Raw genomic sequence first — 27995 nt, 5'->3', positions numbered from 1 at the left:
AGAGGGGCGGATTCAGAAATTAGTTAGATATTCGTCGTCTTCTCGGATAAGGACGTTTAACCGTAGGTCCCGTCTCTCCAATACTACACTACACTAATCTAAAGAACTTTACTAACACACACTTATGATTGTAAACTGCCTTGCCCAGTCTGTTATTGAGGATGAGATATTCTAGAATGTAAAACGCTTAGAGCTATACGAATAAGCGATATACGAATGCACACATTTTTATTTTTTTATTTTTTTGTATATCAAAGAAAATTGACTGAAATTATCTTTCGAGGGGCTTTCAAAATGGGCACCCCAAATTCCAAGAGGGGGTCATACCTCCGACCCCCTCTTTGGGGGGGGGAGGGTATGGATATTTTCTGGAACAACACATTAACCAACGCATCTTCTGCGCAAATTGGATAAAGTCAAGTCGAGCCAGGCCGAGATAATGTAAATGCTCAGCTATTAAAATGACGAGGGAAGGGCAAACAAAGCCCGAAAATCGATACGTCAAAGGTATCATGGACAGTATCAATCCAACCATCCCAAAAATACACGATCCTGAATCCTATTATTTAAAAATACATCAAGGATGGAAACTTTCACTCCCCATGCTAAAATTCGAGTATTCCCTCCCCCCCCTCCCCCCCAACCTCTCATGTTAAGGACAAATTACGATGATTTTATCAAAGCAAATTTTCCCATCCTTTGAGCAGTTCCGGCTTAAAGGCGCTGATTTTGTTGTTGTTGTCACTGTTGGGTAATTACGCTTTCTTTTTTTATTACTGGATAATGACTGATAATGATGAAAGTTAATTGTGGGGCTAAGCTTTTATCTGCTTTCTTTTGAATTATCTGTAGTTAAAGGGTGTATTTCATTAACGTTTGCTTCCGCTGGTAAAGTTAGATAAGGTTTAACACATTGACCCCTCACCCGGCCTGTACCGGCTTTGGGAAGTACCCACAACCCAAAAAATTCATAAATGCAAAATAAACACAACAAGATGAAGATACTCAGGCATCAGTTTAAGGGATAAATGGTCTTGAAGATATGCATCCAACCAAGGTGTTGGCAACTACTCTTAAGCCAAATAATAGCACAGGTTCTTTGACAAATTTCAAATCGAACAAGGAAAGAAAAGCAGAATCACCCCTCTCAATAAAACGCTCAAAATACCACCCAAGGGAGAGAGATCAGCAAACACAGCTCAAGACACAAATAGATACCTTTATTCTGATCCTCCAGGTTAATTTCCATGGCCTCAAAACACAATGTCCACTCCTTGAAGGCTTGTAAAACCATGAAGATGCCTTTACGGATTGCAAAGCATTCTGGGAGATCCAGGGCAAAATTCACGAGGGGAGGGCCAGTCAACACTCCTCTCCCCAAAGTCAGATGGTTCTTTATAAGTCTTTTCACCCCGAAGCCAAACAAATTAATTTCAGGTCATACAGACCCAGAATAGCAGTGTAAACAATTTTGGAATCAATTTGGTTTCAGAAAAGACAGCATTTAGGAGAGCTGTGGTGATTCATTAGAAAATTATTTTCTCATCCAGGCAAAGCCAAACAAGAAAAAATCATCATGAATCCACCTTGCTTGCAAATATCCATAAGCAAAGCACTCAATTATGCCCCAATAGACTTCATGATGTCCTGAGACACTCTCCTAATATGCTCATAGCTGTATTTTTGATGAAAAATACAAGCAACCATCAACTTGTGCTGGCTTCAGCACAACGAGGGATTAAAAGTGAGGACCGCAAAGCACTGTTGGAAAGCTTGGATACCGCTGACTAGGTGCAGCTGTGTTTGACTTTGAAAAAAAAAAAACTCAGAATAGGTGGAGGTATCTGTTTTCAGTCTGTTTTTTGTAAATTCAGCTCAAAAATAGCCAGGAGTCAATGGGTTAATTACATTACCTACATACATACATGTAGGTACTTTTGACTAAAATCATGTATCTATCGCTTTTGGAAAAAAGATTTAAGATAAATAAGATTTAATTAGAATAAGTATATTCTTATATAAGCATGCCACCTATTCAAGCAAATGATTTTAATTTCATTTACATAATAAATTATTAAAAGCACTCACAAGACATTGGTACATACGAATGTTAAGTTTTAGCTTTCAAAACCCTCCCCCAAACAAAGCAACTAAACGTTAGATGAAATGTTAGTCGTCTAAAAAGAAAGCCAATGACTTCGTTTGGCCTCTTTTTCTTTCTTCATCTCGTGGCAGGATTTTGCTATAGCCAAGGTACGTAGAATCCGTAGAAAACTTATGATTTTTTTAAAGTCTAACTATAGAGCAAACAATAAAATCTACTCCGAAAGATTCGTCATTTTTTAAATTTTCATTTGAGTCTGGGCTTTAGGCAGAAAAGCGTTATATATAAAAATACCGTCGTATACAATTTAACTAAAATTAAATGTATATCACTGCCTTTTCTATTATTTATTTGGCACTAAAATATTTCTTAAGAGTACAAAAAAGAAGTAACATCCTTTCTTTAGAATGAAAGAAAATAATGATGCCAATGTATTGCCTTATAATTTGTCAGGAACCTAAAACGGGAAGTATTTTGAGTAATCATGGAGCATTGTTTTATCAAGTATATGGGGCTCTTTTCATGTGAAACTTCACAAGAAGTTTAATTACCAGGTATCCGTGATACACTCAATCTAAAATCAGACCATCCAAACATTGAACTCAACCATCTTTCTCCTTTCAAAAATATAAATCCTAAATCCTCTTTGCTTTTAATACCCACTGAGAATAAAATTGCCAAGATATTTATAACATACAATGCGGGGTATTTTTTGATAAAAGAAGTGGATAATTCTAGATTAAGGAATATAAACCTTGAACAAACTTTATTTGGCGAGGAAAGAAATAAAAGTTTCAGTAGTTCAAGGAAAACATAAGATACTTGTGTGACCCATAAATAGAAATATATGAAAAAGGAAAATTATATTGCACCATGTTATTAATGATTGATTGAAGAAAGAAGTGCCAAAAGTGGTTGCCCCGGTGGACATTTAATATATTCCCAGAAATAAGGGACATTAGCCAGCGGTTTCTCTGGGCTCACATTTTGCTAGGCCCGCGAGGAATAAGAGCGGTATCACAAATAAAAACAAGATTCCGGCCAGCACAGGGGCTTCCCTTTTGTTGTTACACTAGAAGTATTTAATCAGGTTGATTAAAATTCCAAATAAAAGTAGTCTTAGCGGTATTTAAACGTGCAAGGGGCATCTCTGTTTTGATACGTCCAATGATAATGGAAGTGCGGCAGTTTTCTATCTCTTCTATCAGTCTTCGTCTCTTATGGTTCCCCTGTGTTAATCCCAGAAAGCCGTGGGGCCGTTTAAAAACAAAATGAAGAACGGACGAACGGAGAGAAGTTGTTCTTGCGGAGCGTAACGTTTTCCTTGCTTCAGTCTGTATCTTAAAGACAACAATAATGGTTCATGAACTACGCATAGCTACATCAAATGTCAATTCTTCGGGAACAAGATTGGAAGGCGCTACTGTCTATTTTATTGGCCAATTTGATTGAAGGATAGTCGATTTACCAATTTCGAGTCCTGCATCTGTGATGCAGCGAACAGTTCTACCCTAATAATAATAATAATAATAATAATAATAATAATAATAATAATAATAATAACAATAACAATAACAATAACAATAACAATAACAATAACAATAACAATAACAATAACAATAACAATAACAATAACAATAACAATAACAATAACAATAACAATAACAATAACAATAACAATAACAATAACAATAACAATAACAATAACAATAACAATAACAAAAACAAAAACAAAAACAAAAACAAAAACAAAAACAGTAACAGTAACAGTAACAGTAACAGTAACAGTAACAGTAACAGTAACAGTAACAGTAACAGTAACAGTAACAGTAACAGTAACAGTAACAGTAACAGTAACAGTAACAGTAACAGTAACAGTAACAGTAACAGTAACAGTAACAGTAACAGTAACAGTAACAGTAACAGTAACAGTAACAGTAACAGTAACAGTAACAGTAACAGTAACAGTAACAGTAACAGTAACAGTAACAGTAACAGTAACAGTAACAGTAACAGTAACAGTAACAGTAACAGTAACAGTAACAGTAACAGTAACAGTAACAGTAACAGTAACAGTAACAGTAACAGTAACAGTAACAGTAACAGTAACAGTAACAGTAACAGTAACAGTAACAGTAACAGTAACAATAACAATAATAATAATAATAATAATAATAATAATAATAATAACAATAATAATAATAATAATATCAGCATTTATATAGCGCCTCATCAATAATTGCCCTAGGCACAATTATAAAATTCCATAGTTTAGGAGCCGCAATCGAAAAGGCGCGGTCACCATAGGTCTTCAAATTGCCCCGTTTGACCTGAAGGTATTGTTGAGAAGCAGACCGTAGTGACCGGGAATGAGTTTTATACTTGCATAGATCTTTAATATATGGTGGAGCCATTTCATTGAGAGATTTAAAAACGGTCAGTAAAACTTTAAAAATTATCCGGTACTTTACTGGTAACCAGTGAAGATCTTCAGGATAGGTGTTACATGCTCAGTGTTTTTTGTTAAGCTGATAATGCGAGCAGCTGTGTTTTGAATAAGTTGTAATTTATGAATTTGGTAGTCAGGTAATCCGTAAAGGAGGGAATTGCAATAGTCTAGTTTTGAACTGATAAAGGCATGTATAAGTATTTCTGTGGAATTCTTGTCAAGGTACTTCCTAATTTTGCCAATATTTCTGAGGTGGAATCTTGCAGATTTACATACCGTTTTGAGATGATCTTCAAAAGAAAGACACTTATCAAGAATTACTCCCAGATTCCATGCAGCGGAGGCAGGTTTGATGATTTCATCAACCACCTTTACATGTTCGAGACTTGGGGCAGGAAAGAACTTGGAGGAAAAAAGAATAAGTTCTGATTTATCATGATTTAGTTTTAGCCCATTTAGTTTTAGTTTTATACCCTTCAAACGACTACTTTTATACCCGATTTCAATTAAATTACAGAGAATGTATGGAGGTCTAAATGCTCTCAAGCGAACAAAAGTGCAATGTCCAAGGAACAATTATAGGGCTTTCTCTGACATCGTTTGAACGGAAAGTGTATCACTCGAATGGTAAGGTTTTTTTTTTCAAGTCCTGCATCGTGAGCCCAAAATCTCTGAAACGAGAAAATTTTATAAATTGTGATGTCTCCCCAAATTTCCTTATAGTAAATGGCAGCCATTTTAACATTGTATGTGCACTATTACGCTTCCGTGGCGGCCATGTTGTCTCTTATTTCTGGGAAGTACCACAGTTCATCTTGGATTTCCATTCTTATGGAGGATGAGACAGAATAACTGGCACTCACTGAATGCTTTGCTCGAAAAGACGGTGACATAATCAAAAATAATGTCTGCCAATATACCGGCTCGCAAAACAAGTGTTTTATAGTTGAAAAGGCTCTGTTTAGTTACTAAACACGGACACCAAGATCTTACCAAAATAAAGTTAAACATCAACCACCCTCTAAGGGATTTTGCAACAGTTGTTATAAACTAATTATTCCTAAAAAAGAAATGCGCCAAGCTGCCTTGCCAATCATCTAATATTCCAAATTGTTATAACTGTGGTTGTTTTGCGTGGTGTGTCTTGTGTGACGTGTTTTCCTAGTATACATAAAAGCTATTATCATCATAGTTATCGTTTTGTTTACTCACTGAATTACCCCTTTTTATCCAGACTACTGTCGCAACATGCATTTTCCTCCCCCACTAGAGGACCACGCCCTCTTTAACCACACCCTTCAGAATATAACTGACATATCGCTGGATAACTGCAAAGTGAAATGCTATGTGAACCAAGCATGTCATGCTGTGAACTATAAGAAAGGCGCGAATCTCGGGAGCTGTGAACTGCTGTCCGCCAAAGCTGGATCCTTCCCTATAGATTTGTTGAGGTTTCCAGGGATTGACTTCTACGGGCCAACGGTACGTACATTTTGCGAACGCTTGATTTCTTCATAACAAGGAATGACTGGTTACTTTAACCCTCATTTAATTTAGACTGCAACCGAAAAATTTTATCCAGTTGAGTTATCAGGGAATCAACTTTAAAATTTAGAAATTATTCCTCAAATGATCATAAGGCAAGGCAACGAAAATCTGTTACACATTCATACTAAGGGCGCGTTTTTTTTTCTCGTGATTCCGGAAAGAGAATGATTAGTATAGGAAATCATACGACTTCAAGTTCAATTTGGAATTAATTTGCACGAGTGGGTTTTTCAAAAAGTATCAAAATTGCACGGGCCCGCAGGGCGCGTTCGTTTATCCCGTGTTCCAATTCCGGAATGGAATGAAGGCCATTCACCCATTCTGCTACCTGTAGCAGAATGACTTAATGCCATTCTATACATTCTCTACCGACCATTCCCATTCCAGAATGATAGGAAAAAAACGCGCACTAAGAAAGAATAGCCTTGTATTACTTTTGGTGGGTCAGTACGCAGCTCTTACAGGCTGCAATTTGATTGGGCAAATGAACAATATCCGCACCTCGACACAAAGAGCTCAGGATTTTTTTTTTCTTAATATTTACTATTAATTTGCTTATCTTAAGCATATAAGCTATATATTTCGGCGAAATACCCCTTTTCTTCATTTATCTCGTATTCTGCCTTTTTACTCTTTTCTTAGGAGGTTTGTGTTCCAAATCCTTGTCCCTCGACCAACATGACCTGCGTTGAGTTAAAGGGGACCCCAAGATACAGATGTGAGTGTCCACAGGGATACACCGGTGCCACATGTGAAACAGGTAAAATATTTGTGTTTCTTTTGAAACAAAATCGCGAGGCCAGAGTTGTAAGGACGTTATGGAAACAAATCGATCATTCAGATAATCCCACAAATGGGAGCCGAGATTTGTGGCCAAGCAAACAGAAAATTGTATTTGCTCCTTATTCTCTGTATTACAGTATTTATGGTACACGCAGCTTGCCGTAAGTAAACTTGGGAAGTGTAAAGTTACTTTAGGAATTCTCTGATTCACGCTAGAATATGCATGCTCACATCAAGACAAACAACCTGCTCATTTTGTCGCTAAGGGTTGAGAAATATATAGAGATTTATTCAACAGAGCGGTCCTTAGTGAGACTTTTGCAAAGAGTTTTTTTTAAAGTTTGCATCGATTTTGTGTTTAAAAGAAAAAATGACATTTTTTACTATTTCTGCGCGAAGCGCACCGAAATTTTGATAAATCTGGATGCAAAATGAACATTTTGATGTCATTTAAAGTAAGCCCCCCATTTTTATGTGAAAAAGTTAAGGGTGACCCCCCTATCTTGGCAACATTTTAATTTAGTGCCCCCCTTGGTTTTACAGCCCCCTCCCTCCTGATAATTATTGCACATTGCCTTACCGATTTGTTCATCTAAGAATAAGAAGATGGCCAAGTACAAGTCAGTGTATTATTAGATTGAAAGTCTCTTATTTCAATATCGCAATTACGATTATCTCTCAGTGTTTTTCATTAGATCATTCTTCTTACTCTAACCCCTCCTTTTTACCTTCTAGAACATAACCGAAAATAAACTCTTAAAATTGAACTAAACTCTCTGTATAACGCTTCAAAAATTATCAGATATCGACGAGTGCTCCATAAATGCTGCGAATTGTCACGTGGACGCTAACTGCATCAACACCGCTGGCTCCTTTACATGCATCTGCAAACCTGGATATACAGGAAACGGAGTGAGCTGCACAGGTATAACATGTAGTTTTATAGGCTCAATAATACCCGGCGCTGATATAGGTGGTCGCACCCCTATCGACTTCCAAAAGCGGCATTTTTTTTAAAGAATCTCCTAATCTCCGACGTTTTTATAAGTCGTATATGTTCTCTACGACTGTGCAGCCTTCCCACCCCGCTTTTAGAATAAGGAAGTTGGATTAGAAAAAACCTTATTACCTTTCCTTGAGAAGGATAATAACAATAAATAACACTTATATAGCGCTTATACATCGATGATTTTCAATGCAGAATTATATTTTGGATTTTCCATTATTATATACCTAAAACATCTGATACCTTTTTATAGACATTAATATCCGTGACATGATGACGGTACCGCTTGAAATTGACCTCTCAAATCGCTACGCGTTTTGAATAGGGATCATCTTAATCGCTTTACATATGAAAGAAGCCCCCCCCCCCCTATAATCTCCGTTTAACAATGTCCTGTATCATGATAACCTATTTTCTCTCAGATATCAACGAATGCCTTGTTGAGATGAGTAACTGCCATGGAAATGCCACCTGCGCTAACACCGCTGGTTCCTTCACGTGCACTTGCGAGCCTTGGTATACCGGCGACGGAGTTGACTGTATAAGTAAGTGTAGTGTATCTGGAATTCAGGTTGTAGAAAATAGTCCAATAAAGAGTCAGTATGTAACACTGGATAAACTTTATATCTGACACACAAACATGGCCGAACACAAAAGCACATGCTAGCAATCTCCTAACTGCGCATGAGCAGTCGGTAGAGCTTCTGCGCATGACATGACAACCTACCTATATAACAGTAAGACTTTTTTTTAATGCGGAACACATTATCGAGGTCGAAGTGAGGCATATGAATTGCTTTCCTGCTTATAACTGCTTATCCATAAAGGGTTTACGTTCTCCAGGGGATCATTAAAAAAATTAAAATAACTACGCGAGAGGGCGATCAACCGTGTTCTAACTTTTAAAAGTCCTAATACTCAATAAGAATGGTCTATCCTGGCGCTGAAAATCACAAGCTTCTACTAAAGCTTACAAGATTTCAACGAGTCAAATTCAAGGCCAAGAAACAGAAAGATACTATCCATGTCGATCAGGAATCGAACATGAGAAGCATGTGGTTAGAAGCCTTATATGCTGACATGCTAACACATTATATGCTGATATGCTGACCAGACGTGATAACACACTGGGCCACCTGTGGTGTACAGGTGTAAGGCCCCATATGCTGACATGCTAACACACTGACTGGGTTAGGGGCCCCATACGCTGACGATCTAACACACTAGGCCACCTGTGGTAGGAGGCCCCATACGCTGACGAGCTAACACACTGGGCCACCTGTGGTGAAAGGCCCCATATGCTGAAGAGCTAGCACACTGACTGGGCCACCTGTGGTTAGAGGCCTTATAATGCTGACGAGCTAAAACACTGGGCCACCTGTGGTTAGAGGCCCTATACGCTGACGAGCTAACACACTGAGCCACCTGTGATTACCTAATATAAATATGGGAAATCTTCATGTAGTAAGATATTTATTATGTTTACGATACTCTAAGATGCTACAACACAAACGTAGTTAATAGATCCAGGGTGGATCCAGGATTTTAAAATGGGTTGTGGATAATGGCCAGATAGATGGCTTGTAACTGATCCAGTGGTTCTTGGTAAATCACATAGATCTAACATATTTGATCGCGTCAGCAAATTCAAGCAGGCGAAGGCACATGGACAGTACCTCCCGCCCTCAGACATTTATTTTCTTTAAACAAAGTTACTTTTTTTACTTAAAAGGGGGTGGATATCCATCCAATCTACCTCCCCTGTATCTGCCATCGGTCTAAAAGGCAGCCATTTTATTCCTCTCCATTCTCCCTAGTCTACTCTGATACTACAGGTATCCCAATACTACATTAAGGTAATTCCCCTGAAATAGTGTTTGACCGATTCTCACTTGTGTTGCGCTTCCGTTTGCGCTTACGCTTGCGCTTGCGTCCTAGCGATAACCAACCTTAATTTTTCAATTCAAACGAGCGCGCGCTGTGTTTAATTTCTTAATGACAGATTTTGCTCTTGTTTGTTTCCCGAACACTTTCCCGAATATGCCTGATAGTTCTTTGACAATCTCTTGTACTTTACAGTTGTCGTAGTTTGACGTACGGCTTTACTTTTTGCTATGTTTTCTTCTGGCAGTTTCAGAGTTCCTCGCTAGCTTTGAATGGCGACCACTTGGGCTAGGGCTTGCGAAAAGGGGGCGGAGCTATCCCTTTTATCCTTTTATAGCGCGCGTTCGTAGTAAATCTCTTCAATTGCACTGCGCACCCCTTTTGCGCATAGAGGCGCGCATAGTGTGTAAGAAAACAAAGCGAAAGGCGCGCGTTTTTTACTTAAAATCGCTCTGACGAAATCGAACCCCCATTTTTTATTTGCTCTAATAATTAAATATATACGGAAAAATGATATACTAAAAGAAAAAAAATTGGCTTGTAGAAGTTTGTTTATTTTCTCTTAGAAAACGTAAAAATACTTCAAAATGGCGCTTTTTACCGTATAAATAGTGGCAAAAACAGTGTCTTTTAGTGTGATCTCCTAAAATGTGATTGTGTTTGAACATTAGCTACTACGGGATATGGTTTAGAAGATCGGATTTTGGCAGCTCGACAAACAGAACTTGATTTTCTAAAGACTATTGGCACTACTTTCGAAAATTTAGAGTTGTGTTTTTTCCTTGCGCAGTCAGTTAAAACGCGTCAAATCTACGCCCCTCTGTTATGAAAACGAGGTCGGTTACCCCCATTTTTTATTAGATTTTTTGAAAGCCCTTAACTTCAATATTGTTTATGCCAAGTTTAAAAAAAATCTGGGTATTTTAGGGGAATTACCTTAAACTCTAGTGTTAGCCTATGATAATGGTTATTTCCTCTACTTTATTTCTTAGAACTCATAACTCACCTTGGATGCTATCAAGACTCTAGTGACCGCGCTGTTGGACAGTTGGCAGTCTACCCTGCCGACCTCACAGGATGCCTTGACTATGCCACCGGCCAGGGATACACAGTATTTGCCATGGAGAATACTATTGAGTGCTTTACTGGTGCGAACGCAAATAAGACATACAGCAAGCACGGTCCTTCTGATAATTGCATTAATGGTGTTGGTGGGAGATGGGCTTTGGATGTTTATCGCATAAATTACGTAACCTAATAAAGTGAACCAGGATATAAGCATACCTGTCAACTCTCCCGCATTAGGCGGGACACTCCAATATTTTGGACCCCTTCAGAATGAATCAGAATCAGAATGATTTATTGTCCTTCAGTGTACCAACTCTGGCGCATTTAAATACATGAACAATAAATGATGAAGTAATGAAAATTCAGGCAGAAAACAGGTGTTTCATAACTGAACAGCCGCTTTGCGCCTTTCAAAACAAGTGAAGATGTATTTGGCTATTTGAGCAGCATTAGACTTGGACGGATTGATAAGCGCCATAAAACTTGAATGGGGCTTATCTAGTTCTTGCAATAATTTTTTCTTTTCTTTTCCGTACAGTTTGCAATCGATTAAAAAATGCTTTTCATTATCTACCTTCCCGGGACAAAAAGGGCAAAATCTCTCTTCTGCTCGAAGAAAGGGCCGTTTGTATCGCCCTTTCTCTATCTCCAGTTGATGATCACTTATTCGTAATTTAGTTAAAGCAACACGGTATTTTATGCTTTTACATTCCAGCAGATAATCCTCTAGCTTATAGTTTGATTAAAAAAGACAGAATGTTCTTAATTTATTCTTTGAATTTTTTCTTCTGTTGCTGTCATCATGAATCGTGCCATAGAAAGTTTGCGTTTCAATATCTTTTGGCGCATTTCAAAGGCAGAAATAATATTTTGGGTTGCTTGTGCATCTATATTTTCTTGTGAATCCCAAAGCCATCCAAACCCGTTTTCGAATAAGGTTTCTTTTTGACGAGGCTAGGCCAAGATAGAGATCTCAAGAGACCCTCTTTGTACGCGTTTTTGGTCGTTCTACCATCGCTTTGGTGAATAAGTCTAAACCAATTCTTTGTCGTGTTTTTTATGGTTTCAATTCGTAGGGGGAATCGTCCCAATTCTGCCCTACAGGCACTGTTGGCTGCCCTCTTGCCAACTCCCAGTAGCATTTTACAGAATTTTATTTGGACCTGTTCAATAGGATCACGCATCTCGTCATATTTCCCCTCTAGGGCCCAAAGCTCACTTCCATATAGTAAAGCTGGTTTCACACATGAATCAAACTGGCGGATAGTAAGTGAAATATCTGAGCAGAAATTTTCGCCGAGGTTTCTTTTCAGGGAAAAAAGTGCTTTCAAAGCAGAATTTTTTAATTCCTGTTTCGCTGTATTGTACCTTCCGTTTGCGCTTAATGTGAGCCCGAGGTATTTGTATACGGTTACTATTTCTATTGATTGTCCTTTCACGGTCAGCCTGTACCGCGAAAGTTTTTTCCTGTTATTATTAAAAATGATCACCTTCTCCCGCTCCGAAAAATTATTCTATAGAAAATCATCATTTTGCCTATTTTCTATTAAAATATCTAAAACAATAGTTTTTTTATGTAGCGCAATTTATTTAACCCCTCGTGAGATCTATAAGTGGATATGTTCGCGAGAGCTTTCTATACGGCAAACGCCTTCGAAGGTATACACACCCCTCCCCCCCCAAAAAAGTGTTGAGAGCTGCATAGATCGATATCAATTGATAACCGAAAACAATAAAAAAGAGTATCAACTGTTATCATTTCTTTGTGTCATTTGATAATTTTTTTTAGTAAATGATAATCAATTTTATTAATATTTTTTTTAAATATTTATCAATTGCCTTTTGATTATTAATTAATTGACGAATATCAGGGGCTCATAAGTAGGGGCAATCAACTAGGCTCTTACCGAAAGTGCTCGTTAAAAAAGCATTATATGCTAAAAGCAGTGCTTGTTTTTTGCCAAAAAAAGTGCTAAAATAATGCTATTTTTTTTTTAAATGCTGGTGGATTAAAAAAAATTCTCATTGTTTCAGACTTTTTTAATCATATAGAACATTACATTTTCAGATTTTCGCTCACATGTTTTAACATCAAAATTTAACGATCAATGTTTTTTCCATTTAAGTCCAACACACGCTTGTCATTGGGTCATCATTACCCATTTTAGAAGTTAGTCATCGCTTGTTGTACTGGGTCATCACACTTGCTTGCAGATAGTCATCTAAGGCATGCTCCTGTTGGTCGTTGAATGCGGAATTGAGAACAGAGAATACCCTTTCTGCTGCAGCCGAGGATGGCTGCACCAACAGCACTTTCTTCACTGCAGAAGCCCAGTGTGGGAGCGGTTCCTTGTGGTCATGCCACCATTTTACCTTTCGCTCTTCTGTGTTGATTACCACATCTGCAGTGGCAGCTAAGTAAGCAGGTAGTTCAGCTTTTAGGCCGTTGATAATGCAATCATCATTGAGAAAAGGGAAGATTCGCAAGGCCTCTACTGAGTGCTGAGTTGGCTTCAGCCACTGGACGCTGACCGGACACATATACCTCGCAGCCTTGAACGCTAACACTGTGTTGTATAGTTGGACATTGAACTTTCTCAGAAACCAATCTATGGCTGGTTGAACACATGCCTTTGCCTGCTGTTCGAGGGCTGCTACGTTTTGGGCAGGATTTTCTTCAGCGATTGCTGCTGCGACTGCACGCACGTTTGGAAAGTGAGGGGCTTGGCAGGCTTGGGCAACAGCATGGAGTTTCTCATAACACGAGAACACGAGAGGGCCATCACCTTCCAAGAAATAGGTCGCTTTTATAAAGTGCTCCCCAACATCGATGGTGATGGCGAGCTCGAGCTTCAGGTTGATCACTCGCGCTTCAGGTTGATCACTCGCTCAGTATCGGAAAGTATTGCCTGGAGTTGAGGGAGTAACTGTGGACCAATATTAGCGGCTTCTGCTTCTATCAAGAATCCCTCAATATCTCCAAACTGCAGTAACATTTGTTTGTAGACTTCCCACTTTGACCACCATCTGGTCTCACTGTATGATCTCGGTCTTTGCCCAGTCAGATCTTTCCACAACAGCTTTGCCTTGTAACTATGGCGAAACAGGCGAAGCCACACGCTACCGAACTCTAGAAGAGTTGGAATGACAAGATGATTCCCGACATTGTCAAGCGTGTGTGAGAAACACACAACGTTGAGCAGCTTAGAAAAGATAAATGCAATCCTATCCAACGCTGCCTTGTTCACACTTGCCCCATCTCTCATGGCTGCGAGTAACGAATTGGCCTTGACACCATAATCAACTGATAGGCACTGATTAAGAACTTGTGCAAGATCATCCGCATTCACTGACTTGGAACATATATCAATTTTGACGAGACGTTGAATAATCGACCAATTCTCGTCAAGGAAACGCAGGATGACAGCAATTGCTTCTCCTTGTCGTGTACTCCCGTCAAAGATCATCGAAACATCTCATGCCAGTCTGGCCAGGCAAAGTCAGTTCATTTTTTATCCTTTCGACTCCCTGCTTGAGAATAATTGAAATGTACTGACCAAGATAAGCACTTGCTGTGAGAGGTTGGCCATTCTTTTCTAAGAGGGAGCGTAGCTTATCGATTTTCCCAAGTGGGATGCCAGCCTACAGAAACTCTTCGACCACTTCGAGTCGGTAGGCCCGTTCAGATATTGGTAGAGTGCTGTCTTTCTGCGCCATGTCCGCCGCTCTAAAAGCCTCCATAATACTCTGATCCTTCAACTTAGACTTCTTCAGTTTCTCTTTACCATTTCCATGTTTCTTTGAAGCCAAGTGTGTAGTTAGAATACTCTTCTTCGAAGACACTATTTCGCGGCATGCCAGACAAAACAACTCCCCGTCTTTGATTTTTAGTTCCTCTCCTGGATATTGCTGAATCCGATCATGTATGCTTATGTTCTTTACATCACAGTTCCCCATAGTTTTGTTTTTTTCCACTGATTGATGGCAGAGTACGCTCTCGAGCTATCTCTGCCTTGCTTGGCTGACTTCCAGTATTGCTAGTGAATGACGCCATCTTGGAACGAGTCACGAGGAGGACTGACGAGAAGGACCGGGTTCTAGAAGGCAACCGCAGACCTATCAAACATATTCCCCAGCCTCCTCGGCTCCTTTGACGAAAATGAATGCAAATTGCGGCTTTGGACGACATATGTGAAGTCAGAGTGTGCTGATTAACGCGAAATTATATAAATAATCAGTCGATAATAAGAAAAAATGCTAGCAGTGCTTTTTGGGAAAAAATGCAAAAAAAAGTGCTCGCGAAGCCAAATAATGCCAAAAAAAAGTGCTAACACTTTCGGTAAGAGCCTACAATCATCTGTATTATATGTCACGGCGTTTCCGAGGATCAGGCTATTTTTAAAACACGCGCGCATGAACGGGCCAAACAGTTACGTTGAAGTTGTTCGCGCGCGCGGGTGACGTGAGGCTGCACGCGCAAAATTGCAGTTATAAAGAATATTTTTTTATCCATCATCCGTCGTTTTTTTTTTTTTTTTATTTACCAATAAGAATCGCAAGCTAGAATTCAAAGTCGTAGATAGGGTTGGATTCATATAAAAGAATATAGCAACAAAAGTCAAAGTACCGAGGAGAGAACATAGCTTTTTGTCTTAGACTGCGCGTGCTAAGCCAACACGTCAAAACAAAGGTCGCATCTGATTGGCTCATCCGCGCGTCTAAAAAATAGTGGACCTTCGGCCGTTGTGTGTGTGTGTGTGTGTGTGGGGGGGGGGGGGGGGGGAGTTCGCACCCCCTGCATCTCCCCCTGGGTACGGGCATGTATAGTACTAGAATGTGGGGAAGTTGAAAGCCCCTACTTATGAGCCCCTTCGAATATCGATTAATCGCGATTCACGGAACACAATTCGCAAGGTTAGGAGTATATTTTTTTACAAAAAAAAAAAATAATTATTTAGTTTATTCAGGACTCATTGTAAAAGTATCCTGTAACTTAACAATCGGAAGAAGCCGTTTTTTGTCGTATTCTTGTTTCGCCAGCGAGAATTCCAAATAAAAACGAGCCCATTTGTTTGTTGTTCTTACCGGAAAAGGGGGGGGGAGTTCGCACCCCCTGCATCTCCCCCTGGGTACGGGCATGTATAGTACTAGAATGTGGGGAAGTTGAAAGCCCCTACTTATGAGCCCCTTCGAATATCGATTAATCGCGATTCACGGAACACAATTCGCAAGGTTAGGAGTATATTTTTTTACAAAAAAAAAAATAATTATTTAGTTTATTCAGGACTCATTGTAAAAGTATCCTGTAACTTAACAATCGGAAGAAGCCGTTTTTTGTCGTATTCTTGTTTCGCCAGCGAGAATTCCAAATAAAAACGAGCCCATTTGTTTGTTGTTCTTACCGGAAACGGAAATGAAACTCCTCGCCCAAGTCTCACGCGGTAAGAAGCGTTCCTCGCATTTTAGCAAAACAACGGGAGTTTCTGTTTAGAAGTCCTCGCAACCCAAACGTTCCTCGTTTATTGTGATAATCATCGTCAAGGTAGCTATTGTTTCATTGATGTTATTATCCAAACATTATTGCGTGGTTTTTTATATTAGTCATTATAGAGGCTGTTTATCGAAGCGACATGGCCTGTGACCGTGTCAATTATTGCTCACTTTTTGTGTTTCTATTCTTGGTTTTGTCGATAGAGACATGTCTACAACAGTCGATATTATTGATCCTGTTCCATTTGACAAGGGAATCGGTGATGTGAGATCAGATGTAAGCCCAATTAATTGGTGAGTTTCTAACTGTGATCTCATTAGGTACTTATTGTTTTAATTTGTGTATCTCTTTAAGATATTTTCTTGTTTACTTTATTTATAGCAATTATAAAGATGCTTTCACGGATTTCTCTATATTAGATGATGAAATAGGAACGGGCTTATTTGAAATCACTTTAGAATATGATTAATGATATTTGTTATCTAAGAAAAGAATTATTGTGTAAACCATTTTTTATTGAAAAGTGAAATGCAGGGGGTGGGGCTGCAGCGTAATTGTTCTCTTTAAAGAAATAGATAATTATTGATAAATTCTCAATCTTAAAGAAAAGAAATATGTACAGACATATCTCTCATATGCATGTAGCCATAAATGTGGGCACCCATGGATAAATCATGACCTTTAAAATTGAGCTCTAATGCTAGCAAACTCAGCAAATATTGAGAAGGTGGGGGGATGGGGTTGGGGGAGGCAAGGACAGTAATGTATTAGAGTCACCCAGATTTTGTCCTTTAGGTGGAAGACCACATGGAATTAATATTTTGTTTTTGGTCGCTATTTCTTCCTTTGGAGGATGCAAGCAGTGGCTTGTATTTTTATCATTTTATTTTCTTCAAATCTCAAAGGGGTTTCCCAAGCACAACTTTCAATGTATGGCATGATATTGGATGTCTAACATTGCTGTTTCTTGTTACTGAAGAGCACAATTAATGCAAACTAAACCTCCGATGATTCTAAAGGTTTTACAGGTTAACAGGACAAAATAAAAAAAGTTACATGAGGCACAAATGCGGGCCTTGTGAAATGGGTGGTTTTATGGGTGCATGGTTACATTATTATGTGGAAATGGTCAAATAGGTGAAGAACAATAGGGCTGCTCTATGCCATTTTAGCCCCCCCCCCCCCCCCCCCCCCCCCGGTTTAAATCCTGGCTATGATTTGGGCGGCTCTGTGTTATGATTAGTACAATTATTGTAAATTGTTTCCAGGATGGTAGCTGGTCATGTAAGCATGAATCCCAATGTTCTTGGTTTCCGAGCCTCCGGTTGTGGAGGGCTTGAAGAGATGGCTACACACCTTAAGGATGATGAAGCCATGTATGCATTAGGTAAAGGCATGCATACGTTTTTACTGAGCTGTTCAAGCACATGAAATACACCAATTTAAACAAATGAATGCAATTGCAATGTTAGTACCATCCTTAGAATACACATTTTATCACATCAGACATATCACATAGACCATAAACTTGACCAGTAATATATTAACTTGACTATAGTATTTTCGGTTGAAATGGTGCAATCTATTGATTATATTTACAAACTACAAGGTACTCTTGAGGGAAACTCCTCAAATCAGGATAACAGAGAAAAAATAAACTGAAGAAGCCATATGCTGCTCTCAATTTTCAGGGGTGGTGGAAGTGGGGGCCCCACTTTTCTGAGCAGATGTTTCTTTGTATGTGAACGTTTTTTTTTAAACCAATGGGTTTCAAGCATTACATAAGCAACTGACAACAAATTTGTTGAACAGCTCAAAATTCTGTGCATATAAATAGCGCTTAAGAATTTTAAACAACCACCTACCCATCCCCCCTGAAACCACCAACCACCCCTACCCCTGAAACCACTACCTGCCCCTCCCCCCAACTCCCCTTCCCACACACACACACACACACATTTATAGGAAAACTACAACCACCCCTGATATTGGTCAAAGGGTTTTACCCTCCTGACAGGGATACTCACAGTACATTTAATGTGGCAAAAGTTGCAGCTGTGTAGAGTGCTGACTTTCTCTTAAAGGGACAAAAAGGCAATATGCTTATAAGAAACAGTGAGGGGATTTCCTGTAGGAAAAGACACCGATATATAAAATACAAGTGTAATGGGGGGGGGGGGGGGGTGTGGAGGGGTCAATGGGTCCCCCTAGACCATGTTGAATGTCATGTAATAAGATTATACAAATTTTGCTAAGTATGTTTCTTATTCACAACTTGGAGCACAATCTTTTTTTTTTTGGCCTAGTTTCTTCAATAGTGATTCATGCAATCATATCCCTTGCACACCTTTTGAACCCTGGCCCCAAAAGTGTCTATGACCTGTCTACTAAATCAACTACTCATATTGCACATGAAAGTAGTGTTACTCCTTCATTCTTTTTACCAGTCCGTCTGCAGGAAAAGGTAGACCTAAGTTCAACTGTAAAGTTTGTCTATATCCATTGGGTTGGAGAGAGTGTTCCTTTTACGAAGAAGGGTCGTTATGGGGTGGTTCATGGAAGCATCAAGGAAAAAATTGGGGTAAGTCACTCAGCCCATTTTTTTCTAATTGAACCTGCTAGCTCAGAATAGAAGGTGAGTAGCTATACTTTCCTGATAGGTGCAATAGAGGTTGCGCAAATATATTGAGCAACAAAAGTAAACAAAGGTACAGTAAAATAGATGTTAACAGCTCTGTAAAAGGGAAATGTGAGATTGCTCGCACACTCATATAATGTCAGTTTAACACCCCACACTCCCTTTGCTCTTGTTTCAGGCTTTTCCTTTTTTTTTCACCTTACAATATTGCCCAACGTATGGATCCTGCTTGTTGCATGTGATAAATTTTGATTGGCATCCCTGTTCAGTAACAATGTCGACTTGCGTCCTTTTAATCCATACCTAGCAATACCACTGTATTGTGGAGACAAGCAGCAAAGCAGACTTGACGGAGGAAGCAATAATGAAGATTTTGATGGAGACAAGGTAACATCTGATGCACAGGTAGCCCAGCAATTCTTTATTGAGATTTCTAGGTTTCTAGGTCATTTCTAGGTTCAGAGGAGGGCTCTGGGTAAACACAGAAAGCCCACTATGCTAATGGTGACTTTTGTATGAGCAAACTATTGATATTAGCTAAGGAAAGTGGTGACTAGCAACTTGCTTAAGGTGCTAAATGAAAGAAAACATTACCTGGCGGCAATAACTTATTTTGTTGATGTTCTTATAGTGGTACAAAAAGCATGGTTATGGAGAAATCAGAGGCAGCAACAAGAATGGTAAGAGTTTAAACCACAAAAGCAATAACCACAAAAATAATACCACCCAGCAATAGCTAAGGAGTGGGCCAAAACACCCTCCTCTATTTAGTGGGGGGGGTTCAGAGGGTTTAAACCCCCCCCCCTCGCCAAACCCTTTTGGGCAGAAAAGAAACTTTTTGTGTGAAATAAGGTGCATGCCACTAACCAGGCGCATGCACAGGGGGTGGGTGTGTGCGCACATCCCCCCTTGGTAGCCAAAGAGTGGGTCATTTCTTACTAAGGAATATTCAAATACTATGCTTTTTACATTTGATACCTATGACAACCCCCCCTTCCCCCCCCTCAACCAATCCTGGGTATGCGCCTGGTAACACCATCTTTTTTTGTGTGTTTTTTTTTTTTTCGCAAAGTCCCCATCAAAATAGAGAAAAGTACTGGCATAAAGTAAAAAAAAATCCTTTTGGTTTTGGGGAAACATCATGTGCACATATTATCGAGGTATTTAGATATTTTATGTCTGTGTGAGTCAGAAAGCCAAATGTTACATTAAATAACCCCCCAACCTACTTTGTCATTGAGCAAAACCTCCCATCATTAAGCTAGGTATGAATCAACACAAGGTTGAAAAGGTATGATAAACGCCTCTGTAAAGCAAAGTAGTTGCACTCACGTTTCGAGCGTTAGCCCTTCCTCATAGCTTTTCTTTTGCTCCGGCGAAGTGCTAATGCCCGAACCGTCAGCGCAACTGTCAAACCTCTCCTTTTGCTAATTTGGGATAACTAAAACTTCTTACAACTTGAACTGTTTTTTTCATGAGAAAATAACCTAAAAACACATACAGCATTCTAGTTCTTGCTCTTGGGTAAGTCACTTAAACTATTGTTTTTGATAGCTCATACTCTTACTAAATCTATGGTTTCTGATGGCTCATAAAATATACTAGCTGGTGTCTGATAGTTCATAACTAAATAAATATACTTAGGGTAATGGTTTCTGATGATTTATAAGGGCCGTAGCAGGGGATTGGGTGACTGGGGACATGTGCCACAAATTAAAAATTATAAGGAAATGATCAGTAGGGGCGCAGCTGTGCCCCCATTTTTTTCCTACACGTCTCTGTTCATAACATTCTCTCTGTGGTTTCTGTTACTCATCAGGACCGTGGATTCACCAGCAGCAGTAACATCATCAAGACTGGCAAGCAAGCACGTGGTGTTCAGGTCCCGGATGCAAGTACGTAATTATTCACACGCCTTTTATCCTCGGGGTCCTAGGGCGACGCGGAGAACGCGCGTACTTCCGCTTCCGGTTTCCGCGTCACACTGGGTCCCCGAGGATGCCCGCTGCTGATTCAAAGCACGTACTTCCGCTTCCGGTTTCCGCGTAAAACTGGGTCCCCGAGATGCACGGCTGTTGATTCCAAGCTAACAGTGGGCGCTCCCATCAATAGATATTCATAGATGGTAAACATTTTAACACTGACGTACGCCTTTCTTTTCACATTTTTTTTAAAAATTTTCAGTTGCTATGATTATCGGTTCGTCTGTCATGGATGCCATTGCGGAAGTACGGAGTGATGAGCATCCAATTAACTGGTGAGAATGTAGCTTTGACAGGGAAAAATGTGATGTGCTGAATATTTAAAAAAACTGTTGAGAATATGGCTTTGACATACCTTATTACACTTAAATTTTTGCGATTTTGAGATGAAGATATTTCGCGACACTTTATTTTCGCCATTTTCTTATTTTTGTAAAACCAGATCATTTTCGCGATTTCGCGATTTGAAGATGCGTAGGCTAAATTTAGTTTCATAGCACTCTATAAATACAAAGCCAACTAAACCTGCTACCGTATTATATGTACATTAGAAGACTATTATGGACAACGTGTTTCCATAAAGCTTATTAAACGGCCATAAGGTTCTTATGTACTCACTTAATTTTCGCGCATCCTAATTTCCGCGTCACTTTATTTTCGCGAATCTTTTGAAATCGCGAAATTAAAGTGACACGAAAAGTGTAATAAGGAAGATGTGTTGTAATGAATACTACAAAAATAGTAAGAATGAGGTTTTGATAGGGAAGATGAAATATAGTTAAGGGAGAATAATTACGAGATCCTGTGAACTTGAAAGGTCATAAACAATAGGCGCTATCTGATGTTAACAACCCTATCACGTGACTTATCACCTGCACAACCACGTGACACGGCCAAAAATCACAAACAAAGTGCTACGCGTTTCCTAACCAGTCCCCTCTCTACTAACTATGGATGTGATGAATAATTAACAAACTGGTGACTAAAAGGACTGGCAGGTAAGCTGTAGAAAAGCTACGTAGATGTGGTTGAAACAGATGATACGGTCAATAAGCATACCGTTAAAATGTTGCCTTGTGAAGGCCTTGTGAAGACGTAGCAGTTGCGCTGACGTTAGCCCCATTACCTTATTCATTGTTGTAGGTGCGTGGCTGTCTACGAAGGAAATAACCCAAAGCTGCCCATAATCCTTGGCGGGAAGGGTTCCGGTGGATTACCGGAAATGGCGTCATGCATGAAAGAGGACTACGTATCGTATGCCTTATTACGAGTGGTGGGTTTATACAATTACATTTCTTATGGTTCTTATGGTATATGGACTAAGGCCATGAACAAAGCCGGTTACGCGAAAAGCCTTTATACAATTACATTTCTTATGGTTCTTATGGTATATAGACTAAGGCCATGAACAAAGCCGGTTACGCGAAAAGCTTTTATACAATTACATTTCTTATGGTTCTTATGGTATATGGACTAAGGCCATGAACAAAGCCGGTTACGCGAAAAGCTTTTATACAATTACATTTCTTATGGTTTTATGGTATATGGACTAAGGCCATGAACAAAGCCGGTTACGCGAAAAGCTTTTATACAATTACATTTCTTATGGTTCTTATGGTATATGGACTAAGGCCATGAACAAAGCCGGTTACGCGAAAAGCTTTTATACAATTACATTTCTTATGGTTTTATGGTATATGGACTAAGGCCATGAACAAAGCCGGTTACGCGAAAAGCCTTTATACAATTACATTTCTTATGGTTCTTATGGTATATGGACTAAGCCCATGAACAAAGCCGGTTACGCGAAAAGCCTTTATATAATTACATTTCTTATGGTTCTTATGGTATATGGACTAAGCCCATGAACTAAGCCGGTTACGCGAAAAGCCTTAACATGTTACCTCTTGCAAGCTAGTAAATACTGACAATCCAAATTAAAAAAAAGTCTTCGCGCATTGCTTCTGGTAAAATTGATTAACACGGTATTTTGTTGGTTTACGGTAAAAGCAAGAACTTCTTTACTGGAAAAACGATGTCAATTAAGTGCGTTTTTCTCTCCCCTTTCATTTATCTTCTGTATTTTTTTTCTTTCTATGCCATAAGCTTATTTTTTTTTCATTTTATTTTATTTTATTTTATTCCATCCTGGCTCTCCATTTAAGCGCTTTGCCCCAAAAACGTTTTTCTGTCAAGACGGCTAGTACCCCATATACAATTTCACAAATACTATGCTAATTTTTTTTTTTTTAGACTGACATAGTCGACCAGATCTCTACCGTAAAGTTCGTCTTCATCCAGTGGATAGGAGAGAGCGTTAAACCCATGACAAAAGGGAAAATCAGCACACACAAACCGACCATGCAGAAGGTCTTCGGTGTATCCTTTCACCTGGTGTTATGATCCTTTTACTGCAAATGATCTCTACATTTTCACATTTCGGGGGCTAATTATAAAAATAATTAAACACTTGGTTTGTCAACCAGATATTAAGTTCTTAATAAGTCCCTTCTTTTACCTATTATGTCCCTTCTTTTAATGCTACTTGTAGTTAGGAACACCTCCTGTTCTGAGGAGACGTATCTTCTAGGATTAAATGTCCCTGTCTTCTAGTATTAACTGTCCATATATCGAAAAAAGAACCTCGGAAATCGAGTCTAATTGAAGCAACATAAACAGAGGATGCAACAGGGTGCCGCGCAGGGATGCCAAAAAGTGGGCCATTTTTATTCTTAGATCGACAAAGACTATCCTTTTTCCATACAGAGAGACAGAAAAACTTTAATGTCACATTGGTTACATTGGCGTTACTCCGATAAGATAAACATGTGCATATGTTACCTTTGACAGACCCCCACCCCCTCAGCCCTTACTACTCCGAAAATCTGACAAATGTATTCATGGCATTGCCCTCTTCCATCCCCTTCCATCGTTTTACCTCGTTCTCCATACTTGTTCAATACTCTGACAAATCAAATGTATGCATGACATTGTTCCCTCCCATTGATTTACCTCGTTCTCCATACTAGCCCAATACTCTGACAAATCCAATGCCCCTTTCGATCCCCTCCGTTGTTTTACCTCATTCTTTATACTTGTCCAATACTCTGACAAATCAAATGTATGCTAGCATTGCCCCCTCCCATCCCCTTCCATTGTTTCAGCTCATTCTCTAATACTTTCAAGTAGCCTCAATTGTTTCCGGGAACGCCTTGCATAGATTTGTCGGTTGTATTGGAGAGCCCTCCCCTCAGCAAACCCTCGACACGCCCCTGAATACCACTTCACCCTTTTCCTCCTTCCTTTTGTTTCATCTTTTGTTCTCTATGTTTCCCTGACTCGCACCTTAGCCTGTCCACCCCCTCCCTAAGTTCATCTCTTGTTCTCTATGTTTCCCTGACTCGCACCTTAGCCTGTCCACCCCCTCCCTAAGTTCATCTCTTGTTCTCTATGTTTCCCTGGCTCGCACCTTAGCCTGCTCACCCCCTCCCTAAGTTCATCTCTTGTTCTCTATGTTTCCCTGACTCGCACCTTAGCCTGTCCACCCCCTCCCTAAGTTAATCTCTTGTTCTCTATGTTCCCCTGACTCGCACCTTAGCCTGTCCACCCCCTCGCTAAGTCCATCTCTTGTTCTCTGTTTCCCTGACTCGCACCTTAGCCTGTCCACCCCCTCCCTAAGTTCATCTCTTGTTCTCTGTTTCCCTGACTCGCACCTTAGCCTGTCCACCCCCTCCCTAAGTTCATCTCTTGTTCTCTATGTTTCCCTGGCTCGCACCTTAGCCTGTCCACCCCCTCCCTAAGTTCATCTCTTGTTCTCTATGTTTCCCTGACTCGCACCTTAGCCTGTCCACCCCCTCCCTAAGTTCGTCTCTTGTTCTCTATGTTTCCCTGACTCGCATCTTTATCCTGTCCACCCCCTCCCTAAGTTCATCTCTTGTTCTCTATGTTTTCCTGACTCGCACCTTATCCTGTCCACCCCCTCCCTAAGTTCATCTCTTGTTCTCTATGTTTCCCTGACTCGCACCTTAGCCTGTCCACCCCCTCGCTAAGTTCATCTCTTGTTCTCTATGTTTCCCTGACTCGCACCTTTAGCCTGCTCACCCCCTCCCTAAGTTCATCTCTTGTTCTCTATGTTTCCCTGACTCGCACCTTAGCCTGTCCACCCCCTCCCTAAGTTCATCTCTTGTTCTCTATGTTTCCCTGACTCGCACCTTAGCCTGTCCACCCCCTCCCTAAGTTCATCTCTTGTTCTCTATGTTTCCCTGACTCGCACCTTAGCCTGTCCACCCCCTCCCTAAGTTCATCTCTTGTTCTCTATGTTTCCCTGACTCGCATCTTTATCCTGTCCACCCCCTCCCTAAGTTCATCTCTTGTTCTCTATGTTTCCCTGACTCGCACCTTATCCTGTCCATCCCCTCTCTAAGTTCATCTCTTGTTCTCTATGTTTCCCTGACTCGCACCTTAGCCTGTCCACCCCCTCGCTAAGTTCATCTCTTGTTCTCTATGTTTCCCTGACTCGCACCTTTAGCCTGCTCACCCCCTCCCTAAGTTCATCTCTTGTTCTCTATGTTTCCCTAACTCGCACCTTAGCCTGCCCACGTGATCATTTTCGCCACGAGTCACGAGGACATCGACGAGTCGGTCATCATGAGTAAGGTGACGAGTGCCAGCGGCTCCAAGTCAAACGTCAAGACGTTTCCATGAACTCGTTTCCATGAACTCGTGGTGTCTCAAGCTGTCACTGTCATGTATCGAATGAACCAGAATAGGAGTTTTATTTTGTCATTTCACAGAGTTAGCTTATTTCTTTTAGAATTTCTTGGTTCGAGCCAACTGCATCCTCGGGGACCCAATGATTCGCGGAGATCGGGCACACAGGGAGCACGCTAGAAAGAGGAGCGCTCCTAATTCTTTCTCTCGCGCTCCCTGTGTGCCCGATCTCCGCAAAGCCCTGGGTCCCCAAGGATTAGCCAACTAAAATATCATTAATGTTTTGTCCAGGTATCTCACAAAAGTGGATTATTTTCTTATCAGGTGCATCATTTGTTTCTATTAATATTTTAGGTTACGTAGAGCGAACTAATGTCTCGCTTACAAGTACAGTAAACCTATCCAAGGGGACTCGTGGTTTCCTGTCCTACCGTTCCATTCACGAAAGAAAGCCACAGGGCTCCCGAGGATGAAGTAAGAGAATAGTGAGAATGACTTAAATCCGGGAACCTTGTGTTGTGACCTGTCACATGTTCATTAGACCATGCGCAAGTAATATCACTTTGATATTTTACTTGATTTTAACGTTTACTTAGCCACTGTGATTACTTTACCAGCTAGCAAATTCGATTCTAGAGGGAGGTAGAACAAATACTATTTGTTATTATTGTTATAATACCTAAAATAATGTATACATTGTAACAGAATATCAAATATAAAGGAAATTAACAAAAACTGAATAATAATTGTGCCATTATATTTGCCGTAAAAAATTACTAATCATTGTAATCAGGTCGCGCTACTGAGCCCTTTATCCCAAAGCCATAGATAGTTTGGCTTTAGCAATTGATTTGTTGCGGGGGATTTTCCATTTGATAACTCTTGTGAAAATCAGCCACTGTTAAATCCGAAAGGAGTAAAATTCACAGATAAGTTGAAGGAGATTTTCAATTTAATTGCGCTTTGAAAAGACCACAAAACATTCTCATCTTCGGCTTGCTCCCTGACACAACAGATAAAACTTCAATGGTATTTCCCTATTACCATGACATCTACTCTCAGACCCCTTTTTTAAAGCTAGTCGATGGTCTTTCTTGTACACCATACAGCTCTGTGTTGTTACGAGTCTAGATGGGATAGCATCTGACCGATAAAGTGAGGTCTTGAAAGTGAGGCATTTTGTCATCTCCTAAAATAATTTAACTACTAACAAATCTCAAATATAACGGCAATCCGATATATAAATAGACAAATTTACAGAGACCTACAAAGACTAAAAACAGAAATAACTTATTAAAGAACTCGGCCATGAGCAGGAACGAGCCGGTGAGTACTCCATATTCCTCGTCATCATCTCCATCGTACTGATAAAACAGCATTTGTCCCCATGAAAACCAACCAAGATCAGCCATAGAGTAAATACCGAAGTCATCATACCGCTGATTGTCTTGACGGTATACAGTGGGCTCACGATGTCTTCTACCTCCATTCTGGTCCTGGTAACTCGATGTACGGGATTCCTGTTCATCACTTGTTTTGCTTAGTCTACGTCCACGCCTGGATCGCTGGTATCCCTGTGCGTTATGATTCCCATTATCAAATAACTGGTATTCTTGTGTAACATAACTTTCGCAACTAGATGGCTGAGAACCCTGTGTGCTATGCCTCTCGCGCTTACGTGACTGGAAATCGAATGAGTTGCTTGAAGATCTGCCTATATGTATGTACCTCTGTCTATATTCTTGCCCAGTATGAAGTCTGCTTCTACTCGAACCATCCCCAGAAGATTGGTACCCCTGTGTCCTTTCTGCACTGCTATTATATGCATGCACACCTCGATCACTTTGACGTCTGTCTCTATCTGATCGACTTGATCGTTTATGTTGTAGTAAAAAGCTTCCTTGTTTGCTACATTGTAGTAAAGAACTTGTTGAACTAGTCCTAGATTGCTGGTCTCCCTGTCTGTGATGAACGGCTGCGTAACTCCTTCCTTGATCCTGGTAAGATCGGGAACCCTTTGGCGCCAGAGCCTGGTGCGAGCTGGGTCTACTTGTATGATCAGCCCGGTCTGTGATTAGACCCAGGAATAAATACGAAAATGGGACAAACTTGAGAATACAGCTTACAAGAGTGCTCAAAACTAAGCGGCACCTCGTTTTGAGGTTTTCCACTATGGCCAGACAGCGCCTAATTATATAGGCGTATATATTTGCTGGAATGTTAATGATTATGAAAACTACATTACGAACGCAGTGCATCAGATACACACAACACGTGACCACGCACGCGATCATGATTGGTACAATCAGACCCGCGACAAGACAGCTTGTTG

General features: G+C 40.0%; 2 protein-coding genes and 1 long non-coding RNA gene across 3 annotated transcripts; 2 read left to right on the top strand and 1 right to left on the bottom strand.

The window, feature by feature from the left end:
• The first annotated feature begins 2103 nt into the window (after positions 1-2103).
• LOC5519342 (protein kinase C-binding protein NELL2) lies at positions 2104-11203 on the top strand. Its single transcript, XM_048731828.1, has 6 exons — positions 2104-2253; positions 5788-6035; positions 6744-6861; positions 7687-7809; positions 8313-8435; positions 10767-11203. Exons 1-6 carry the CDS (start codon positions 2193-2195, stop codon positions 11030-11032), a joined length of 939 nt encoding a protein of 312 aa, XP_048587785.1. The 5' UTR covers positions 2104-2192; the 3' UTR covers positions 11033-11203.
• Positions 11204-16286: 5083 nt separating this feature from the next.
• Positions 16287-26403, top strand: LOC5519376. The gene is made up of 11 exons (XM_048731102.1): positions 16287-16384; positions 16537-16626; positions 17602-17720; positions 18781-18914; positions 19279-19358; positions 19603-19651; positions 20791-20866; positions 21156-21228; positions 22097-22226; positions 23207-23332; positions 25544-26403. The coding sequence occupies exons 2-11, from the start codon at positions 16541-16543 to the stop codon at positions 25655-25657; spliced, it is 987 nt and encodes a 328-aa protein (XP_048587059.1). The 5' UTR covers positions 16287-16384; positions 16537-16540; the 3' UTR covers positions 25658-26403.
• On the bottom strand, positions 20038-22068 carry LOC125570109. The gene is made up of 2 exons (XR_007312470.1): positions 22013-22068; positions 20038-21057 (listed from the first exon to the last, which is right to left on the bottom strand). It is a non-coding gene; the product is annotated as an uncharacterized LOC125570109 (long non-coding RNA).
• Positions 26404-27995: the final 1592 nt, after the last annotated feature.

This window comes from Nematostella vectensis, chromosome 8, assembly GCF_932526225.1.
Source record: "Nematostella vectensis chromosome 8, jaNemVect1.1, whole genome shotgun sequence".
NCBI classification, from domain to species: domain Eukaryota; kingdom Metazoa; phylum Cnidaria; class Anthozoa; order Actiniaria; family Edwardsiidae; genus Nematostella; species Nematostella vectensis.
The sequence above is the reverse complement of the archived record's forward strand: the minus strand, read 5'-3'. Positions and strand labels throughout refer to the sequence as shown.